The sequence below is a fragment of the Pempheris klunzingeri genome, chromosome 3 (genome assembly GCF_042242105.1).
Source record: "Pempheris klunzingeri isolate RE-2024b chromosome 3, fPemKlu1.hap1, whole genome shotgun sequence".
In the NCBI taxonomy this organism is placed as follows: Eukaryota; Metazoa; Chordata; class Actinopteri; order Acropomatiformes; family Pempheridae; genus Pempheris; species Pempheris klunzingeri.
In genome coordinates, this window is record NC_092014.1 from 10,447,189 (window position 1) to 10,466,529 (window position 19,341).

A 19,341-nucleotide genomic window follows, 5' to 3' on the forward strand; every position below is an offset into this window, starting at 1 on the left:
CTCTTTATTTCCTCACGTGGTCATGAGGAGTTCAATCAGGCAACAAGTGTAAACACCTGTGTAGGTGGACCAGGGGATTGTAGGGACCTTTAAAGCACTTTGGCATAGTTTGTGTGAAACTGTTCACTCATGTTGCAGAAAAACATGAGCTATTCAGTCTTGTTAAAAGGGTATTCCAGCAATTTAACACATTAAAGTGAGACGATGTAACTTTTGCTTAACACAAGTAGAGGAGCTACTGGGGCCTTTTTCACAAAGATATTTTCGACTGGTCCGTGGTGTGAGGCCAATCAAATGTTTGACGGTTTAACTACAATAAAGCCTGACGTATCTGAAGCCTAAAAGGTTAGCCACCCCACCCACAGGATATCGTTGTGTTCACACTACGAGCTACAAAGTGGCAAAGCGTGGCTAGCTACACTGACGCTGAGTCACTGCTGACATGACATGACATGACATGACATGACATGACGTGGTTATGTCACCATAGCGTGCACCATATACATTTCCAAACATTACATGTTGTTGACCCATTTCATCCCTGTGTGCACTGCAATACACAGAAGCTAATGTTAGCTAGCATAGCATTAGCTAGCATAGCATCAGCTAGCATAGCATCAGCTAGCGAGGTAACACACCTGTGAGGAGAGAGAGGAACATATGAATGGTTGATTCTTCCCCACGTTATTGCAGTGCTGATAAAGGTCAACTCAACTTTATTTGTGGCACCTCTCGCCCGTCACTCAGTGACAAGAGTCAGACGTCAGTTTATAGCTTCGTGCCTCTGCTTTCTGTTGAAAATGACCCGACTTTGTGGCTCGTAATGTGAAAACGGCATAATTCAGGACTAGGGCTGTGTTTCCATGGTAACCACTACATAATGATGTAATGCTGTCTTCAGCACTATTTACTTTGAAGTAAAACTCGTAAGCTTTTCATCTGGTCTGTCTGTTTTAGACCTTTTTCCTTCTGAATCTGCCTCTATCTTGTACCATGTATCTTTTCTGAGATCTTGTAACTGTTAAATTTTCGCAGAAAGCAAACATTTTCTGTTGGGGTGATGGCAGTTGAGTGGTTTGATCTGGGATGTATGGGCTTTAGGCAGTTACTTGTTTAGCTATTTAGAAACAAATTTACCCAGAATTCATGAACCAGAAAGCTTTGTGCCACAGATCAATTTAGACGTTTATCTGAAGTCTGAGTAGTAGTTACATCTAAGTCCAAGTGTATCTTTGTAAAACTGGCCCCTGTCATACCGGTCAGGTTGTAAATGCAAAACCTCTGATTGTTTTTTTTATGCTATTAGTTATAATTTCATCTTTTCATTCATAAGAGGAAGAGTGTTACATTTATTCCGTCAAAGGAAGCTATAGTACCACTTTAAGATGAGTTTCTATTGACATGAAGGGTAAGTCTTAGCTTAACTAATTAGGGAGGGTCTCACAAAAAGATATTGGTTGCATTATGGGAAATGTAGGAACGCAGCATTATAGAGCTCGATCCACACTAGGGACCAATAGCCAGGATATGTTGACCTCTGCAGCATTGACTTTGACCATTGTGAGTTCCGCTTCCTGAAGTGCAATACTAAATTTCTGCATTATGGATGAATATGATTCAATATTTGTCATTTTAGTGAAATGACACTACTTCAAATCTATAGCATGACACAAATACAGAAAAATAATGACTTTACTGCCAGATAGATCAACAAATACCCAGTCTTTTTTATTCTTTTATTTTTGTGGTGTACCATCCTGTGTCAATCAGTGACTTGCTTGTGCTTGTGCAAATTGGGTATAATTTCAATATACACATTAATATGAATTATCAACACCAAGCTGTGTGGAGGGCGAAAGGAAAGTTGTTTCTTCATAAATCCTTCTCTTGCTGTTTTTTAAAGTTCAGCAAGTTATATTATGAATAAGTCATCTCAGTGTTGTAGTACAGTGATGATGGCTTTCCTGTTCAAGTGTGACTTGTAGTAGTTTAACCCTGCAGATGATCATCATTCTCTTGCACTGTTATGAATGTGGCCAATACCAAATCCTCAGAAAACAAGCCAAATGAGAACAACAATATCAATCCATTCCAGAAACCTCTTGGTATCAAAGCATGCTCACTATGATGGTCTCTTACTGGAGCAATAATGTAGTTGCAGAGTCAACTGTGGCATTCACTGTCTGCACATGTCTGTTTCATTAAAGGATTATTGCTGGGTTCATATGAGCCTCACTGTGCCTGGTCTAGATGCATTTTAATGCAATTATTGTGATGTCTTTTAACTGTCTGTGAAATGTATTTAGTAAAAAGTGAAGACGATGTCATCCCGTTTCATTTAATAGTTTCTTAAATGTGTAAAAATCTGGAAAATCCATTTGTTTGTAGCGAGCAGCAGAATATTGCCCTGCCTAAAACAATGAATTGCGGTAAAAAATATTTCACTCAATTAAACAAATTGATTGGATTAGCTATTGTTACAAAAACATTAGTATCCTACTGCCTGCTTTAGTGAAGTGTTGACTGTTTGGGGTCTGTGGCTGCTAAAACATGTGGACGACCAACATTATTCATCTGTACATGATTCCCTGGTTTGCATTCAAAATTCAAACATGGACTCCAAAAGAAGCAGCAGCCTGAAGAAGGAGAAACTCTTGTAAAATCACATTATTTTTCCTCAAAAGCACAGTAATGTGGTTTATCTGCAGTTACTGGGCTTAATGTTAAAAATACAGGCATTACAGCTCTCTCTCTCTCTCAGGGTTACATTACTGTCTCTAAAGTGAAAATGACTTTGATATACTACTACAGCTTTAATGTCAGGTGGGAAACCTCTTAAAGGATAGGATCACATTGTCCAAGTCTGTCTTTAAACTGTTCTCACGTGGCCCAATGTACATTCAAGGTTATTGGTCACTGTAAACTACTGGTTTCCATCCTGGGGGTCAGGACCCCCTCATGACGACACAAGGGGACATTAATTGTTTATCAGGATGGGAAAGAAGGAAACTCGTACTATATTTTTGCTATATCCAGTATTTATTTTCTTATACTTGTAAAATTCTCAACAATTGTGCCTCTTCTGCCCTATAAGTTAGTCAAATGAAGCAACCAGGAGCGATCTGATGGCGACTAAGCTATTTCCACATACAAACTGGCATGTGCGTATTATAGAAAGACAGACTTGTAAAAAATTTAGACCTATCCTTTAAGACAAAGCCTTTTCTGTGGACTGTTTACAGTCACCATCAGTGCAGACAACACTGAGAGCATGACAGCTGAGGCATATGGGCTACATGGGCATCATTTCACTCCTTTACGTTAAATTTGGGACGCCAGAAAAGCGACGCAGGACGAGAGAAAAGCACAAAATGTTAACATTTTATTTACAAAGTTGTTTTTTTTGTCATACAGAAAGTAAAAATGTAGCTACAACCTTGATTTGTGCAACAGGCGGCCACACTAAAAATCATGGCTCGCTGGTTGCACAGCTGCTATAGCAATAATTTTATTGGGAAAAATAAGGAACAGAAAAAAAAAAATAAGACAAAATGAGAAATAATAAACCCAACAACAAAAAATAATTCATCCAACAAAATATTAAAAGCACAGACCCAAAACTAGATACCAGTCCCAAAGTCCTCACACGGGAATACATAAAGAGGGATCGACAGTGAAATTGTGGAATGCTGAGTGCTGGGCTGCCTGAGAACCTCGGGGCCGTGGGGTGGGTGAGGTGGAGGGTTGTGGGTGGCTCTCAGTTCCATGGGGGGGTGGAGGGGGGGAGAAAAAAAAGGGGGGTAGGGGTGGTGGGGGCAGCTCCACTTGGCCCACCCATCCGGTACAGTCTTGCCCCATAAAAAGAGCTCAGAGCTGGGGGGGTAGACGTGGATTACAAAGGCGGTGCGAGTTGTAGGAGGGCGGACGTTCGGGTTTGCGGGGGAGGAAGGGTAACTCGGTAGGCTCTCGTTTTCAGTCTTGCTCTTAATCGTCGTCTTCATCGTCGTCGTCGTCATCGTCTTCATCCTCTGGGTCTCGCTTTCTCTTCTCGCCTTTGCCAGTTTCTGCTTCTGGGAGCAAAGAGGAAAACTGTGTTATGGGTGCAACGATCCATGAAACTTCAATCTTACAAAAAACAGCGAATATAAAAAGGAAATATTCCATCTGCAGACACAACATGCTGGATGGGATACAATCTACAAATAATATCAGTCTTTTTGTTATATCTCACAAATCCAGGGTTTCTTTGCATATATTTGGTGTTGACTATTATAAGCAACCTCAATTTTCAACGCTATCAAAGACATCCGCTAGTGGGATGTCAGGCGTTTAACAATGGTCACTACAGTGTTTTGCTGCCCCAACATGTTAACACTCACATCCTCATACTATTTTTTTAATGTGATTTAAGTACATTTAAAATTACCTTTGCCCACACACACACTTCAATAATACAATAAGGAAAAAGGCAATCTGGCACTATGCACTGTGTAGAATTATTTTACACCTTCACTTTAAACAGTTCCGAATACACACACAAATAGAGAGAATGGGAGAATAAGGGCTCACGGTGAACTCATACAGACATCTTGGGTAATTAAATTGTATGTACAGTCACTTTAAGCCTTCTGGGTCCAGTCTGTAGTTCTAATTGCAGCGACAGTTCTGTGCCTTTTGAATAAAGAAAAATGTAATTCTGTTCAGCCCAATCTGGCAAAAATCAGTGACCTGCTCCTTTAGGCTCCTGTAGTGGAAGTAGGAGCTGTAATACGAGATCCAGGAAGTGTTGAGTTGTAGTTGTAGCAATATTTTACGGTGCTGACAAACATTTTTGAGGTCCTCTGTATTTGATTGCCTTTTTCCATATATGAAGGAGCATGTTTAAACTAGGGAAATGGTACATACCATCCTCATCTTCGTCCTCATCTTCATCTTCATCATCCACTTCCCCGTCCTGAGCGAGATCTTCCTCCTTTGTTAATAAAAGATTACAAGTTAAAACATAAAAAAGAATCGTCTGAACTTCTAAGAAAAATATTCAGCCGTTTTTAATACCTCATCATCTCCGCTGACTTCATCATCATCCTCTTCTCCTTCTACCTCCTCTTCGTCTTCCTCGTCGTCCTCCTCCTCATCAAAGTCCTCCTCTCCATCCTCATCTTCCTCCTCCTCTCCTTCTGCAATACAAACCACCAACAAAGTGGAATCATGCTGGCTGTCACCAGTCCAGTTATAAAAAACACGAACAGTAATTTAAACTGTTGTAAGTGAGAAAGTGAAGAAGACATCAGCATGGCGAGGTTAGAATGAGCTCTCGTATCATTTAGCGGTATATTACTCTCGTACTCTATTTGGCAGCAGAACTGAGCAAACTGCATCCGCAAATGAATATTAGCAGCTATTGTGGATTAAAGGGCATCGTCACCAGGAAGACCAGAGCCACCTCTGAGATACTGGAGGGACGTCTTACCTTCATCTTCATCGTCATCTACGCCGTCTCCGTCCACCTCTCCATCGGAGTCAGAGGCTTCCCTGTCCTCCATGTCATAACCATCCAGGTAGGTGAGCTGGGGCAGCAGCTTAAACACACTCTCTCTGTAGTCGTTCAGATTTGTCACTTCACAGTTGAACAGGTCCAAACTCTTCAAGTTATCCAACTTTTTCTGTTGATCAAACACAGTGAAGAGCTGGGATGAGAAACTGCTGCGTGTCCTGTCTTTAGTTAAGACTACTACAATACTACATACCATTGTGTGTACAATGTGCATAGGTCAGGTGTTGTGTGCTGTAAAGACCAGTTGATGTCTTGCTTTATGAATTACGCAGAGTTGTTTATCTCTTGAATGTCACTGATTATATTGGTACACTGTAGGCAGAACTACTTTGACAATGCTGGATTTAGAAGATCTTTACATTGATTATTAGAAATTCCAATTTCCAACAACCAAAAAAAAGTGGCTCTTAAATAAATGTGCAGTTGATAAGCATGATTTCTCCTGAACTTGTCTGAGTCAGATCCAGTAAATGATGGAGAGTAACAATGGATAGTATAATTATTTATATCCAATATACAGAAAGCAGTGCTGAAATTAGAAATGTACACAGTGAGTATACGCTGTGGTTTGAGAACAATTTATACAGCTGTGTGAAGAACAAGATTTTGTGTTAATATTCAAAATGATTTGTATAATTATAATGCATTCAGCATTACGATGAAACCAACACTGAGTATGTACTCAATGTGTTGGCGTCCTGATGCATACGTGTGGCGAGTGCTGCTTTTAACACACGTGGAAATACATACCAATGGTTCCAATGTGCTGATGTCTTTCAATTTGTTGCCACTCAGGTTTAGATGTGTGAGGTTTGGTAGTTTCTCTGCTAAAACATCGAGGCCGCCGCTGATTCTGTTGTCACTCAACTCCAGCTGAAAGATGGTGAAAGGAAATATTACTCCAGCTGACACTTTTCACAGTGCAGCTTTTACACTGAGGCACAACGGTGACACATTACTTTACCTTTTTGAGTTTTACTAGTTTAGGCAGGTTGGAGACTGAGATTAAGCCAACATTTATCAAACTGAGGAACTCCAGGTTGACAAACTCAGCTGTGAGGCCTTCGATTTTTCCTTCAACTGATCGACAATTGTCAAGGACAAGTTCTCGTACCTGAAATGTAGAAAGGTATAATATCACAATTTAAAAAAAAAACTTAATCTCCACAGTTTTTATGAGTTTAGTGAAAATTTGCTTACTAATGACTCATAATTACAATATATTCTAAAACAACCCAAAATTATAATATTTTAAAATATTGTACAAAAATCTATTTTCTGAAAACAACAAAAAGCACAAAACGATTATGATCAAAATCATGGAAATAAGCTGGCAAACAACACAAGCATAACGTGTTTCATGGGGGGTGTTGTTGTTTGGGGGGGGGGTGGCCTTTTTCTTTGTGTAAAGTGATTAAAGACATAATGTAGTTGCTGTAAAAATGTTACAAAAACAAGTCTGAAGGCGGAGTTAGTTTGACTAAAGCTAACACTGGTTGCGCAATTCAGCGTTGGACAAAAACGCTGCAAAAAAAGTTGTTGTCAAACGTCAAAGATCCTCATTTCTCCGGTAAAAAACACCGAAATGGACCCCGTGTCTCCGTCTAAAAGCACTTTCTACCACGGCGTGCTCAAGTTATCCGGTCACGACACTTAATGAATTGACTAGTTTGAAACGAGGAAGAGCAAAGCAGCAGCTTCCCATGGCCTGCTGATGCAGTCACTAATGACAAATGCAATGATTTTTTGTTAGCTAGCCGGCTACAGGCTAGCCATTGCCCCTTTTAAACGCTGCCGTGCGGTAGAGGAGCAGCTAGAGAGGTCTGTCTGCCCGCCATTAGCCAACCCAACAGCAGCGGAAAGGAGTGCGAATACACCCTTAGTAAAGATTTTGTTTTTTCCGTAAAAGCCAGCTTTCATTGGGGAAGTGGAATATTCTTTTGTCGTCGATGCGAACGACCGATTATTGCCAGTTTGTTACAGGGTACAACATCGTTTTCAGGTCGAAGTGGCGAAGGAAATATGTTGAGAACGGAAATTTAGTAAAAACAAAGATGGAGACAGTTCCTTTCTCCCAGAGCTTCAAAGACGACAGAATGACAACATGGCGATTCCTGAGATACAGTATGCAGTTCTCTGAACACTTCACTGTCAGAAAAAAGTGCTGCTTAGGAAGAGTAATTATCGCTACTTACACATTACTTAAGTTATTTTTCGATGTTTAATCAGTTTTATTTCGTGCATGAGTCGAGGGGAAACGCCGACCGTCGAGTTTTTGGCTGCCCACGCATCAAGCGCGGTGCGCCGGATCTCTGTGTCATTCAAGCCGGCTGGCTCGGCTAATGAAGCCGCTGGCCAACAAGTCGATCAGTTTACTAGCAAAACAACGTCAAGCTTTGCTTTAATGTCGATTACTACAAGACAGAATCGTTGTTTGGTGTTTTGGGCTTTACAACTGGGTGCATTTTGTTGTCTTTGAGCAGTGTGGCGAAGGGGGTAATATGGCGGGAACAAAAACACTAAGTTAGGAGGCTGCTGTCTGATTATGACTGAATCATCTGATCACCAGACTTCATTAAATAAGTATGCAATGTTTAGACGAGAAAGATGCATGGATATAAAAGGGAAACGTAGCTGCTATACAAGTGTGCGAGCGCTATTTTAGGGAATTAACTGCTGCACACTCCCTTTAAAACTTACAAATCGCAACAGCTTAAACGTGGGTTTGGCGAAACCACGATAACAGGACGAGTTGGCTATTTGTTACAGTTTGGTAAAATATGAACGGGGTTCGGTTAGAGTAACGGCGGCTTAACGTTAAATGGTCAAGGTATGGATGACTCGTGAATCAAGTGACTGTTTTTTGTTGTCGCTGCTGAATCTGGCCATTTGATATTAACGTTGAGCTACTCTACAGAAATTTCAAGACACAACTCGTGATCGGCGACGGCCCGTTTACATGTTACCAAAACTCAGTTTTTTGCACGAACACCTCGGAGTTGTAAAGAGCATTTGTAATAAAAAAAAAAAAAAAAAAAAAAAAAAGCGCCCCATTTTAGCAGTTATGCTAGCAGCAAACATGGCTTCCAAGGTCTGTATAAAATATACACCACTCTGTGAATGCCAGACGCGGCGCAGGAAGCAAATTTCCTAATATATCAGCGTAAAAAGAAGTTTACTAATTGTGCTACAACGGTGGAGTCGAGCTGAATCGTGTGTGCACCACTGACCAAGGAGGCTGCGAAACGGTTAAAGCACTGCAATAATGCCAGCAAGCTGAGGAATCGCCGTTTCAAAGTAACGATTGAATATAGCTTTTCTCGTCTCGTTGCCCCCATACGCCCAATCCAGAATAGTATAAAGGATTAAGCTTGTTGTGCGAGTGTTTTCCGCCCTATTATATAGGAGAAACCTAATCTAAAGCCCATGTGGTCACCATTACGTTAGCCACACAGGTCACTCGCAAAGCAAAAAAGTAGCAAGCTGGGCTAGCAAGGCTAGCCAGAAAACTAAGGGTTGGTTTTAAAAAAGCACGACTCACATCAGACGGTGTCCTGTTTCTTAGCTCCAAGTGGATCCTCTTTTTCATGTCCATCTTGCCCTGTGAAAGTTAAACTTTTCTCTCTTGGGTTTTGGTGGGATCTTCAGTCCAAAGGCAGAGATGCCCTAATGGAGGGAGAATATAGGACTGTATAATGAACTGAGCCAAACGCTAAGTTAGTCGGAGAGAGGAGAAACCATGGAGGGAAACGGGACTGAAACAAAATATACGCTCAACAGCGCCATCTGCGTCCAGAAACGCCCATCGCCTCCATAAAGGCATTGCAGTCACAAAACATGACGCTGCCCCGAAACGGTGCTATGGTGCAATTTATTTCTGCAAGGAAAGTACTGTGCTATGTTTAGTGAAGACAGGAGCCTTTTGTTTGAAACATCACTTTTATAAAATGAACAAAAAAAAAAAAAAAGTAGAATACATGTGTGCAGTTTACTTAAATCACCATTCAGCCAATTAGTGGTCGATAAAGTAGGTCATATGGTGAACTTTGTTTAACTAACTTAATGGAGTTACATAGCTTGAAAGCATGCCCATGTTTTATTATGTTTGTTATATTAGTATTGATTCATTTTCAACATGTAAGTAAAGCAAATGTCTAAAATAACAAAGAAATCCTGTTTTGTTTCCTGTGAGTATTACTCAGACCTGTTGCCCACCAAAGCAACAATATCCCCTTTGTTTAGCAAATGCATATTTTTAATTGTAGCCCAGTTAATGATGGATTTGTAATGTGACAATTTTGATCAATAAACTGCACAGTGGATTAACCGTGTTGCACTTTTTGTTCATAAATGCCAGATTGGTTTAACTGTTTGGGCACATTTGCAAGAAAGGAGGGGTGTGTTTGGTTTGCAGTAAAGAGAGCATTGTATATGCATATGGAGAGTAAGAGCACCCCCTCCAACCCCACCCCCTCTTTACTTCCTGAGACACCACAGCCCTCAAGTAGAAGTCTACTGAGTAGGACATGTCAGGTTTTGATGTATCAAAATATGAATCAGCAGTTATATTCTGGATTATAGTAAAATTATTCATTGATCTTTAAGTTTAGTCAGTAGTAGAATATATATCTCACACATACGCTCATAAGATCCAGACTATAATGCTGTGCACACACTGTTCAGAGCATGTTAACCAAACAGTCTTTCTTTGGCCATATACAAATTATACATCCACAATATACAGTGCATTTACAGTGTATATGATCTGTTTTCAAACCAGTTTTGTAGTTGAAAATGCACGCCAGAAGATGGCACTGTAATATCTACTTTGACATTTCTTCAAACTTGAGTGAAACTGTGCAACAGTAAGGGTGTGTGTGTGTGTGTGAGAGAGAGAGAGAGAGAGTGAGCAACAGCCTTTTCTGCCTTGAGCTGTAACAGTAATGCTGATGAAAATCTGTCATTCGAAACAATGTGCATACTTGGCAGAAGTCCATCCTCGTGTCTGTTTGACTTCTTCCAGCTGAGGAGGTAACTGTGCCGCCCAGCTGACAGTCAGCATTGATACTGGAGGTGCTGGTTGTGTCTTAAATGTTTATGGCAGTTTAAATGTGTTCAATGGGGACAGTTTGTCTGACCTCTCCACAACAACTTGTTTGCAGCTATAAAGAATGCACCACATGAAGCCGACAGTACATTAGATTAACACACAGGTCTCCTACTATGATTCTAGAGAGTGTGTGTGAATTGCGTAAAGTTTCTCCAATTTAAACGTGTGTGAATTTAACCAAGAGACCTTCAACATTTCCCCTACAGTGCTGGAGGCAATTGGCAATTGAGTGTTATTTACTCTGCTGGACAGCTTCTTTCTCTGAGTGGCTCAAACACACACATCGAGACTCAATGTGCTGTGAGAAGATTGAGAACACACCCCAACTGAGCAGCTCCCCATCTGTGAGATAAGACGGGCATGCACCCCCACACACACACACACACACACTCCAGTCGTAGACAGGACTTCTTGCTTAGTCTGATTTTTCTACATGGAACTCTACGCAAAGGACTTTACGACACATTCCTTTACTGGAAAAGGTCATGAATAAAAGCATGGCTTTTTATATGTCTATTTACCATTATTTGTATTGCGTATGCAGAAAGCAGCATGTTGGACTTTGGGATATTGACTTATACATATCTTATTGAGATCTTCATTCTATCTTTACTTGTTCTGTGCCCTCCAGCAATATTAGGAAATTTAGACGATGAATAATTGTCTAAATTCAGTCAAACTACACCTCTGCCATTGCTAAGCAACAGCAACATTGCAGCTTTTCTATGAGCTGTCAGCATGCACATAAACATGCATGCAAAACAGAGGAATGCATAATATTTTCCAGTTCTTACTAGTTACTGACAGCATTTCACACTCATGAATTTTGCTTTACTTTTGAGTCTAATAAGCCTGCCTCTATATGTATGTCCTTTTTGACCACATGCATTTTTTTTTAATCCCTATCACACACTGCCCACACACAACTTGCTCCAGTCTTTTTTCTCTCTGTCAGTGCTGTGCCAACTCCTCCGGCTTTACAAATATGATAAGACCAAAGCTGCAACAACTCTTCCAGCACTATGGTAATGGTTAACCAGATAATTCACTTAGGGGTGGGAATAGAACAGTCAGAAGTTAGTCTGTCTTCTTTTCTGACTTGCCCGCCGTCAATGAGTTGAATTCATTCATAGCAGGACTCAGGATGGAGGAGACGTTGCAACAAGAGAAACAAGAGTCGGAATATAAAAATCCGAACGAGGATCAAGGTTAATCTTTAAACTTTATTCTTTTGTTTTGAAATGAGGTATTTCAGTATTTCCACACAAGCTGAGTGAGCCAGATATTAATTTGCATACTATGTGGCGTCTTGAGGTCTGAAGGACACAAGATTATCTTAATCAACATCAAGCTACGTTACCACAAAATTGTCTCTTTCAAGTTTAGTCTGTCTGCATACTTGTATTTTAAACCTTAGAGTGGAAATGTTTCTGTTAAAGTCTTGTAGTGTGTTGCTGGAGGAAAAATACCTATAAGCCACTTCTTTGAATTCCATCAGTCACATTTGTCAGTCGCATGTAAACAAGAGGTCTGTGTATCTGATTTTATACAGCCCTCGTTAGAATGACGTCTCTGCTTGGGTTTCTGTTTTTTAGGTGGGATCCGTCGACGATTGCGGGACAGGGATCTTCTCAGGAAGAGAAAAGCCGAAGCATTGGAGAAGGAAACTAACCAGTGGGTTTTTGGGTAAATTTATAAAAATGAAAAAAAAAACACGTTAGTGCAGTCATGATACAGTAAATCATTGTTTTAATGCAATGGGGGGAAGATTTAGAAATGTTAGTATCAGTTAGGAAGGTTTAGTAAGGCTTTATTAACATTACTGGCATTACAAAACACTGTACTTCTCAATGTGAAAACATTATCAGCTGCTTATCACTCCCCTGCTTTATACTGAATGTGGAGCAAGAGGAAGCCAAAGGTTGCTCTGGTGTTTCTATTGACGTCCCACATCCAAGTCAAGGACTTTGCACTATTAGCTTTGCAGATGTATCACAAAGAGCTGTATCAATGTCCACTGTTGTTCAGGTTGATTACAATTGTTGCACTCTCTAAGGGTGGAGAGCCAGAGGAAAAGACAGAGGGCTGAAAGTGGCGCAAAGCAGAGAGGGAGGCCCAGGAAGACTGAGCCCATGCAGGAGATATCTGTCATTCAGGAGGAGGCAGCAGCGACTCAGGAAGCTCCTGCAGTAGTGGTGGTGCCTGAACCTGCTGAGGTCATCCCAGATCAAGTCTCACTGTCCCCTTTACTTGCCGTGGAGTCACAGCCAGCACCTGTCCTCGCTGCCCCCGCTCCTCTGCTGGTGTTTGGGTCTGCCCAAAACCCCCTCTTCGCTCCTAGTCTGACTTTCCCTGGTCCAGTTAACCCAACTCCACCCCTGTTTTCACCCTCATTTCCTGCTCCCTCTCCCACCAAAGTAGTGAATACGACTCCAAACCCTGTCCAAGATTTTTCTCTAGCTTCGGCTGCAGATGCTGTTCCCGTTCCTGTTCCAGTCCCAGACCAAGACCCTGTTCCAGCTGCAGCTGCTGATCCTGCTGAAGCTCCGCCCCAGGTGGAGACCCTCTACGTAGAGTCAGAAGGCAGGGAGGCCCTCGCCCAGGTCCTGATTGAGGACTTGGGCCCGGATGAGGAGGAAGACATCTCTCCATCTCAAGACAAAGGAGATGATGAAGGTGACAAAGAGGAAATTTCGACGAATTTAGAAGAATGAATGGCTTGGAAATATAGCTTGAAGAAAACTTGAACAGGTTAAAGGTCGTAATATTAACTGTCTCCTTGTCTGTCTGTCTTCTTTAGATTTGAGTGAGACACCGCTGACCACCGTACCTGAACAAAACAAAATGTTCTCAGTACCCACCTTGTCCTCGCCACCTCCTCCACAAGAATATCTACCAGGAAATTCATTCTAATTTCTAAACTGCACATTTCAGATACTGCCCTGCAACACACAGGCCAGACTACATCTTTTTCTGTCAGTATGTATCTGAGTGTTGTTTTGGTTAAGGCGCAGCCTGTTGGTGGAAGAGAGCAAACGTATGGAGCACATGCTTATTTGACAAATGTATGAATTCAAACCGAACCTGTATGCTTATTTATTCTGGTTTGCGCCTTCTGACCAAAGTCATGAATTCCATTTTGTATTTTGCATTTAGTAAACAGCAAAAATTTACCTGCTTTTTATTTAAAACAAAATGATATGAATAACTGATAATGGTGTATTTGTGGATTGTGGATTTATTTGATTGAATTTTATAAAAGTTGTTTTTCATCTAATAAAATAAACTGCTTACAATCAGACAGTGGGTATTATTAATAGCCATGTGACAAAAATATGATTGAAAATTTAAAAAGCTAAAAATGACATATCCTTTAAAGCAATTCATCGATTTTTCTCTCTCTATTTACTGTCTCCTAAGGCCATAGATCATAAAAAAAATTATTTTGGAACTGTTAATATTTTTTTCAGGATTGATTTACTGTAATTTCCCTATTTTTTCCACATATATGGAAAAGTTAGCAGGAATGACAAGGATGAATTCTGCTTGATGAATTTAAGCAAAACTGCAGCCAAATTTTACTCTGATAAATGTAAAAAAGCATTTCATTACAGCGTACAGTGTGAACACAGCATCTGTATTCCTATATTTAGTCTGTGCCATGTTTATTAGGGCCTGTGTAACAGATTGAAGTAGAAGTAACAATACCACAATGTAAAAATACGACATTACAACTAAAAGCCCTACATTCAAAATCAGTATTATCAGCGAAGTGCATTTAAAGTTATCAAAAAGAAAAGAGCTAATTATTCCACAGACTGGCCTCCGTTAGTGTTATATTATTATTCATTATATTATTTGATTATTAGCATCACTGACTCATTAGCATAAAGCAGCATTTTAATGCTGCAGCTAGTGAACCAGTTGTTACTCTTTTATATTCTGTTTCATCTAAAGCAGCGCATTATAATATATGATAATGTATTACATAAAATGAGCTTATATTTTATATGTAAATTTACCAAAGCTGCCAGATAAATGCAGAACAACATTTCTCTGAAATGCAGTAGAGCGAAAGTAAATAAACATGAACAGTAAATGTACTTATAATCCCCCACCGCCTATGTACTGTAGTTCTGTATTTATAAATAAAGTTTTATTTTAAAAAAATAGTACCTGATGAGTGTGACATAACTCTTGGTTGCCCTCTGCTGGTTTAAAACATACAACACTAGTGCAAATTTATCAGTGACTTCAGCAACATTCATGCGTACTTTATGTGTATTAGCTCCAAGCAGTGTTATCTACCTACATTTACGTTACAATGTCATAAACAGGATTATACAAAGGGAGGAAAAGCTGCACCGCTCAGGTGTTATTATTCGGTCACGTGACCAACAGGAAATCCAACGTGGAAACACTTCCGCATACAGAATGACCCACATGTTTAATCAGCGTGCGGCTCGTTGCGGTTTAGCAAGGAGCTAAAAAAAAAAGTCTGTTGTCTTCTTTATATCAGACATTGACTGTCAACAACATGAGTCCTCTGTGTGACTGCTGCTGCGACAGCATCACCGCTCTGAACCAGCAGGTTTCTGTGATGAGGAAGGAGATCAAGAACCTGAGGTACGTCCACACCTTCTCAGGTAGTGATCAAGTGAAGAAGATATGAGTGTCTCTGTCTTCTTTCCACATGGCTTCAATAAATGATCCTTTGTCTTTGTAGACATGAAGTTGCGTTGCGTTTATTTCCTTGCAGACGTGCCATAAATAGCCTCTTTATTTACATTAAATTTGGCGTGTTATTTACCTGCGTCTGCCCTTCTTCACCAGGCAGATGTTGGACAGTGCAGTCAGAGCTCACCGCAAACATCTGACATCCATTCAGTCAGCTGTGTTGAGGATGGGAGCAGATACAGACCAGACCCCACCATCACCACCACCACTACTACAAGCACCATCACCATCATCATCACAGGCTGCATTGGAGAAAGGTAATTACTATTAGTGCCACTGTAAAGTCAGCCACAATAGTAATGTAAATAAAGAGTAAACATCTATAGTTTGTTCCAGTATTAACATATGGTGTTTTTGCATCACATCACACAAGATAAGATTTTTTTAATTATCCCAAAGGATGATCAGTATACATAGTAAAATAAATTATGTGCTTTGCCATTATCCATCAATCTGTTATTGTTATTTTTTGATGAATTGATCAGTAACTTAATTACTGAAATGTCACCAAAATTGTAGTCCAATGTGACATGTTCAGACTGCATGTTTGGACCAATCAACAGTCAAGAAAACTAAATATATTAAACATAAGTGCAAATATCCTAATTATCTTATTTTAGCCTCTCAAATGTAAATATTTACTGGTTTCTTTACTCCTCTACGACAGTTAACTGAATGTCTTTGGGTTGTAGACAAATCAAACCATTTGAGGAGGTCAGCTCAGACTGTGGGAGACAGTGACAACATTTTCACAATTTTCTAACATTTTATGGACCAATGGACTAATCTATTAATCGAGAAAATGTTCGACAGATTAATCAATAAAGAAAATCATTTTTATTTGCAGCCATAAAGATGTCTAAACATATATAATCCAGTAAAATAAAAATTAGAAATTAATCATGACTGAACGTGCTGATTAATATGTTATAAATAATGTTCCAGGAAACATTCAGACAGCCCCGATTGGACACATCAGTTCCTGTTTCTCTGTGAAGAATGGGACGCCCAGACAGCCCACCATTTGCGGCCCCTCAAGGGCAGAACTGCGTATCCAGCAGAGTGTCTTCAATAACCCTGAGCACGCTCTGGCGGGCCTGGAGCACTACTCACATGTCTGGTAGGTCTTATATGTATAATCTTTGTTTATCTTTGACAGTCCAGTCCATGGTTTGGGATTACCGTTGGCTAAAATACTAGAAAAAGGGGCTGTGATTGTCACTCTACTGAAGTGCTGTGGGTTTTTGAAGTGTTCTTACAAACTTTATTCAATTCAAACTTTCAGTAGTTACATATAAAGTTGATGTGAAGAGTCTTTCCAAATTGTGTAACTTCATTGCACTGAATCATTAATTGAAATGTAATTTTTAGTGAAGCATTTGAGCCAAGCGCTGACTTTTCCTTGTTTAAATGAGCACATGAAGCCGTGTTAGACTGGTGTTATGATTAAGGGCTCTAAGAATAAACCTTGACACTTTTCAAGTAATTTTTATTGGCTTTCTTTTTCTACTGACAGGAGTATTTCAGTATTCAGTATTTAGAGAATTTTCTTCCCATTTTGTAGGAAGTTCTTCATCCCTTTTCAACAAAACGCCTCAGACTTTATGTATCCACCATTTCTTTCGTGTCATCTGTGTGTTTTCCCTCCATTTGGTCTCTACAGGATCATTTTTCTCTTCCACAAAAATGGGCACCTGAGTTACAAAGCCAAAGTGAAGCCTCCTCGACTCAATGGTCAGAGAGTTGGTGTGTACTCCACGCGCAGTCCGCACCGACCAAATGCCTTGGGCCTAACTTTAGCCAGGCTTGATAAAATTGTTGGTGAGTGTCTTTAACAGAGTATGTAATTGAGTTCTAATTGTGCCTTTGTGAGGACCCATGTAGAGACTGAACAGAGTGTAAACACATCACCATTTTAAATTCTAAATGTTACACTACAGTATTGTATTCAAATACATAGTTTTTCTCTGCTTGCAGCTAAATTAAATATATTTGAAGTCAAAATCCTCCGCTGTCAAATTGAGCCTTTGCCACAGAATCAAGTAACTGACTCTGTTTGATAGAAACAAATGCATCCGTACCCGTATTTTCTAGGTGATACCATACATCTGTCAGACATTGACATGATTGCTGGCACCCCAGTCCTCGACATCAAACCCTACATCCCAGAGTACGACTCCCCCCACACCAGGATGGGCTCAGACCAACCGCAGGCACCCACTGTGTCATTCAATGAGACAACGGACACATTAAACCTCCAAAAAGACTCAGAAACGGATGCTCAGTCAAAACTAAAAAATGAAAAAAACGATGATCGTGACACGGGGAGTCTCCTCTCCAGAGATCAATCTCAGCCTGATATTCCAGTCACAGATTCATCTGGAGGCAGTGCTCAGTTTTCCCTCCCCAAAGAGCTGCAAAGTGTGCTGGAGGACGTCAAGGCCTATGTGACCCAAAGTGACCTACGCCAGCTGAGCTGTGAGAGCGAGGATAAACTTCCTCCCAAAACCACGCCGCCAGAGTCTGAAGTGGACCACCCTTGCTATGGACAGGAGGCCCACAGCACCATTGCTGGCTGGATCAGAGAGCCTCCTGTCGGCAGCCTAGAGGTGCGCTTCACCCCTTGTGCTGAGAAGGAGTTGGCAGAATTCCTCCCTGCACATCTGTCAGGTAAGTCAAACTTGAAATATGCATAGTAGTATGATTTAGCCTGTTGTCACCCAGAGGGAAAAAAGGATGCTGTTTTTGACCACAAGAGGGTGCTGTTTTGAAAGAAATTAACATGAAAACAGTGCTGCCATTGAGGGTGAAAAAAAAAACACCTTACATGTCACACAGGATCCTCTGAAAGTGACAGACCCAGGTTCAAGTTTCTGCACAGTCCAGAGGAGGCAGCTGCCGCCATCAGAGGGGTGCTGTCAGCAGACCCACGGTCAGTCTACAGGAGGACATGCTGCAGAGACAAACTCTTCTTCTTCACCCTGGACACAGCTGACATCACCTGCTGGTTTGGACGAGGCTTCGCTGAGGTGCTACAGGTCCGACCTGTTGAGCAACACTTCGCTACAGTGTGAGAAACCGCCTCAGTGAAAGCTTCAGAGCTTTCAGTTTTTATGTGCTCATGTTGCATGTGTAACACAACGGTAAAACTCATCATTTACTTTCTTAAAATCAGGCATATGAAAGACGAGATGCATCTAATTTTGTAGTAGACTAATAAAATATTTCCAATCAAACATTTCTTTTGCCCCTGTTTTTGTGCTCTGTGGCTGACAGAAAGCTATTATGGTGCAGAAATTTTAGTTGATTTCTATCTCTTGGTCAAATAATTTACAAATAGTGATCATACAAATTTGGTAAATTCTCAAGTCCTTCTCAGGAATTAATAAAGGGTCTTCGTGACTTTGGTCAAGACATATTTCCTACTGGTGTTGTCAGGTAGCAATCTACAACATATCCTGTCACTATATTTCAATATTGTTTACACAATGTTCAGCAGCTATGTTTAAAAGTTTCCTTCATATATCATCTCTATTCTTTTTCTTAATTTGAAGGAATTAAATGGCCTTCTAAACACTGAAAAATGTCAGAGTGGACTAACACAGTACTAACAATGAGAGTAGATCACCAGCTCCAGCTTTACAGTTGTGTGTTTATGATTCGGAGAGCGAGAAAGGTGGTGAAAAGGTAAAGAAAACATTACATCATCGAAATTACTCCTAAAGCAATGAATTTATACAACTCCAATGAGGTTTTAAGCTTCAGCTAAAGTGGCTTTCCTGTACTGTTTTGTTTTGGTGAAGTTTAGTGTTACTGAGACAAAAAAATGTGGGTAATCTTTTTCGAAATATTTGCTGGAAAGACACATGTAGCAAAACACTTTTTGAGAGAGAAGAATTTTGAATGTGAATCAGGAGAGTTTAAGAATAATGAAACAGTC

General features: G+C 40.4%; 3 protein-coding genes across 5 annotated transcripts; 2 read left to right on the forward strand and 1 right to left on the reverse strand.

Annotated features, from left to right (window-relative positions):
• Positions 1 to 3,853: 3,853 nt before the first annotated feature.
• anp32b (acidic (leucine-rich) nuclear phosphoprotein 32 family, member B) lies at positions 3,854 to 9,339 on the reverse strand. 2 transcript variants are annotated; one of them, XM_070856366.1, is made up of 7 exons: positions 9,096 to 9,339; positions 6,519 to 6,668; positions 6,305 to 6,427; positions 5,471 to 5,663; positions 5,056 to 5,177; positions 4,906 to 4,972; positions 3,854 to 4,067 (listed from the first exon to the last, which is right to left on the reverse strand). In XM_070856366.1, exons 1-7 carry the CDS (start codon positions 9,147 to 9,149, stop codon positions 3,985 to 3,987), a joined length of 792 nt encoding a protein of 263 aa, XP_070712467.1. In that variant the 5' UTR covers positions 9,150 to 9,339; the 3' UTR covers positions 3,854 to 3,984. The 2 variants fall into 2 exon arrangements, with proteins under 2 accessions (XP_070712467.1, XP_070712466.1); XM_070856365.1 differs by having other exon boundaries at positions 3,854 to 4,070; positions 9,096 to 9,337.
• Positions 9,340 to 11,714: 2,375 nt separating this feature from the next.
• On the forward strand, positions 11,715 to 13,965 carry hemgn (hemogen). Of its 2 annotated transcripts, none has more exons than XM_070828492.1 (4): positions 11,715 to 11,872; positions 12,260 to 12,350; positions 12,721 to 13,340; positions 13,465 to 13,965. In XM_070828492.1, the coding sequence occupies exons 1-4, from the start codon at positions 11,809 to 11,811 to the stop codon at positions 13,575 to 13,577; spliced, it is 888 nt and encodes a 295-aa protein (XP_070684593.1). In that variant the 5' UTR covers positions 11,715 to 11,808; the 3' UTR covers positions 13,578 to 13,965. The 2 variants fall into 2 exon arrangements, with proteins under 2 accessions (XP_070684593.1, XP_070684594.1); XM_070828493.1 differs by having other exon boundaries at positions 12,260 to 12,338.
• A 1,137-nt stretch (positions 13,966 to 15,102) lies between these two features.
• On the forward strand, positions 15,103 to 18,609 carry trmo (tRNA methyltransferase O). Its single transcript, XM_070827811.1, has 6 exons — positions 15,103 to 15,290; positions 15,498 to 15,658; positions 16,347 to 16,521; positions 17,065 to 17,222; positions 17,496 to 18,071; positions 18,240 to 18,609. The coding sequence occupies exons 1-6, from the start codon at positions 15,202 to 15,204 to the stop codon at positions 18,473 to 18,475; spliced, it is 1,395 nt and encodes a 464-aa protein (XP_070683912.1). The 5' UTR covers positions 15,103 to 15,201; the 3' UTR covers positions 18,476 to 18,609.
• Positions 18,610 to 19,341: the final 732 nt, after the last annotated feature.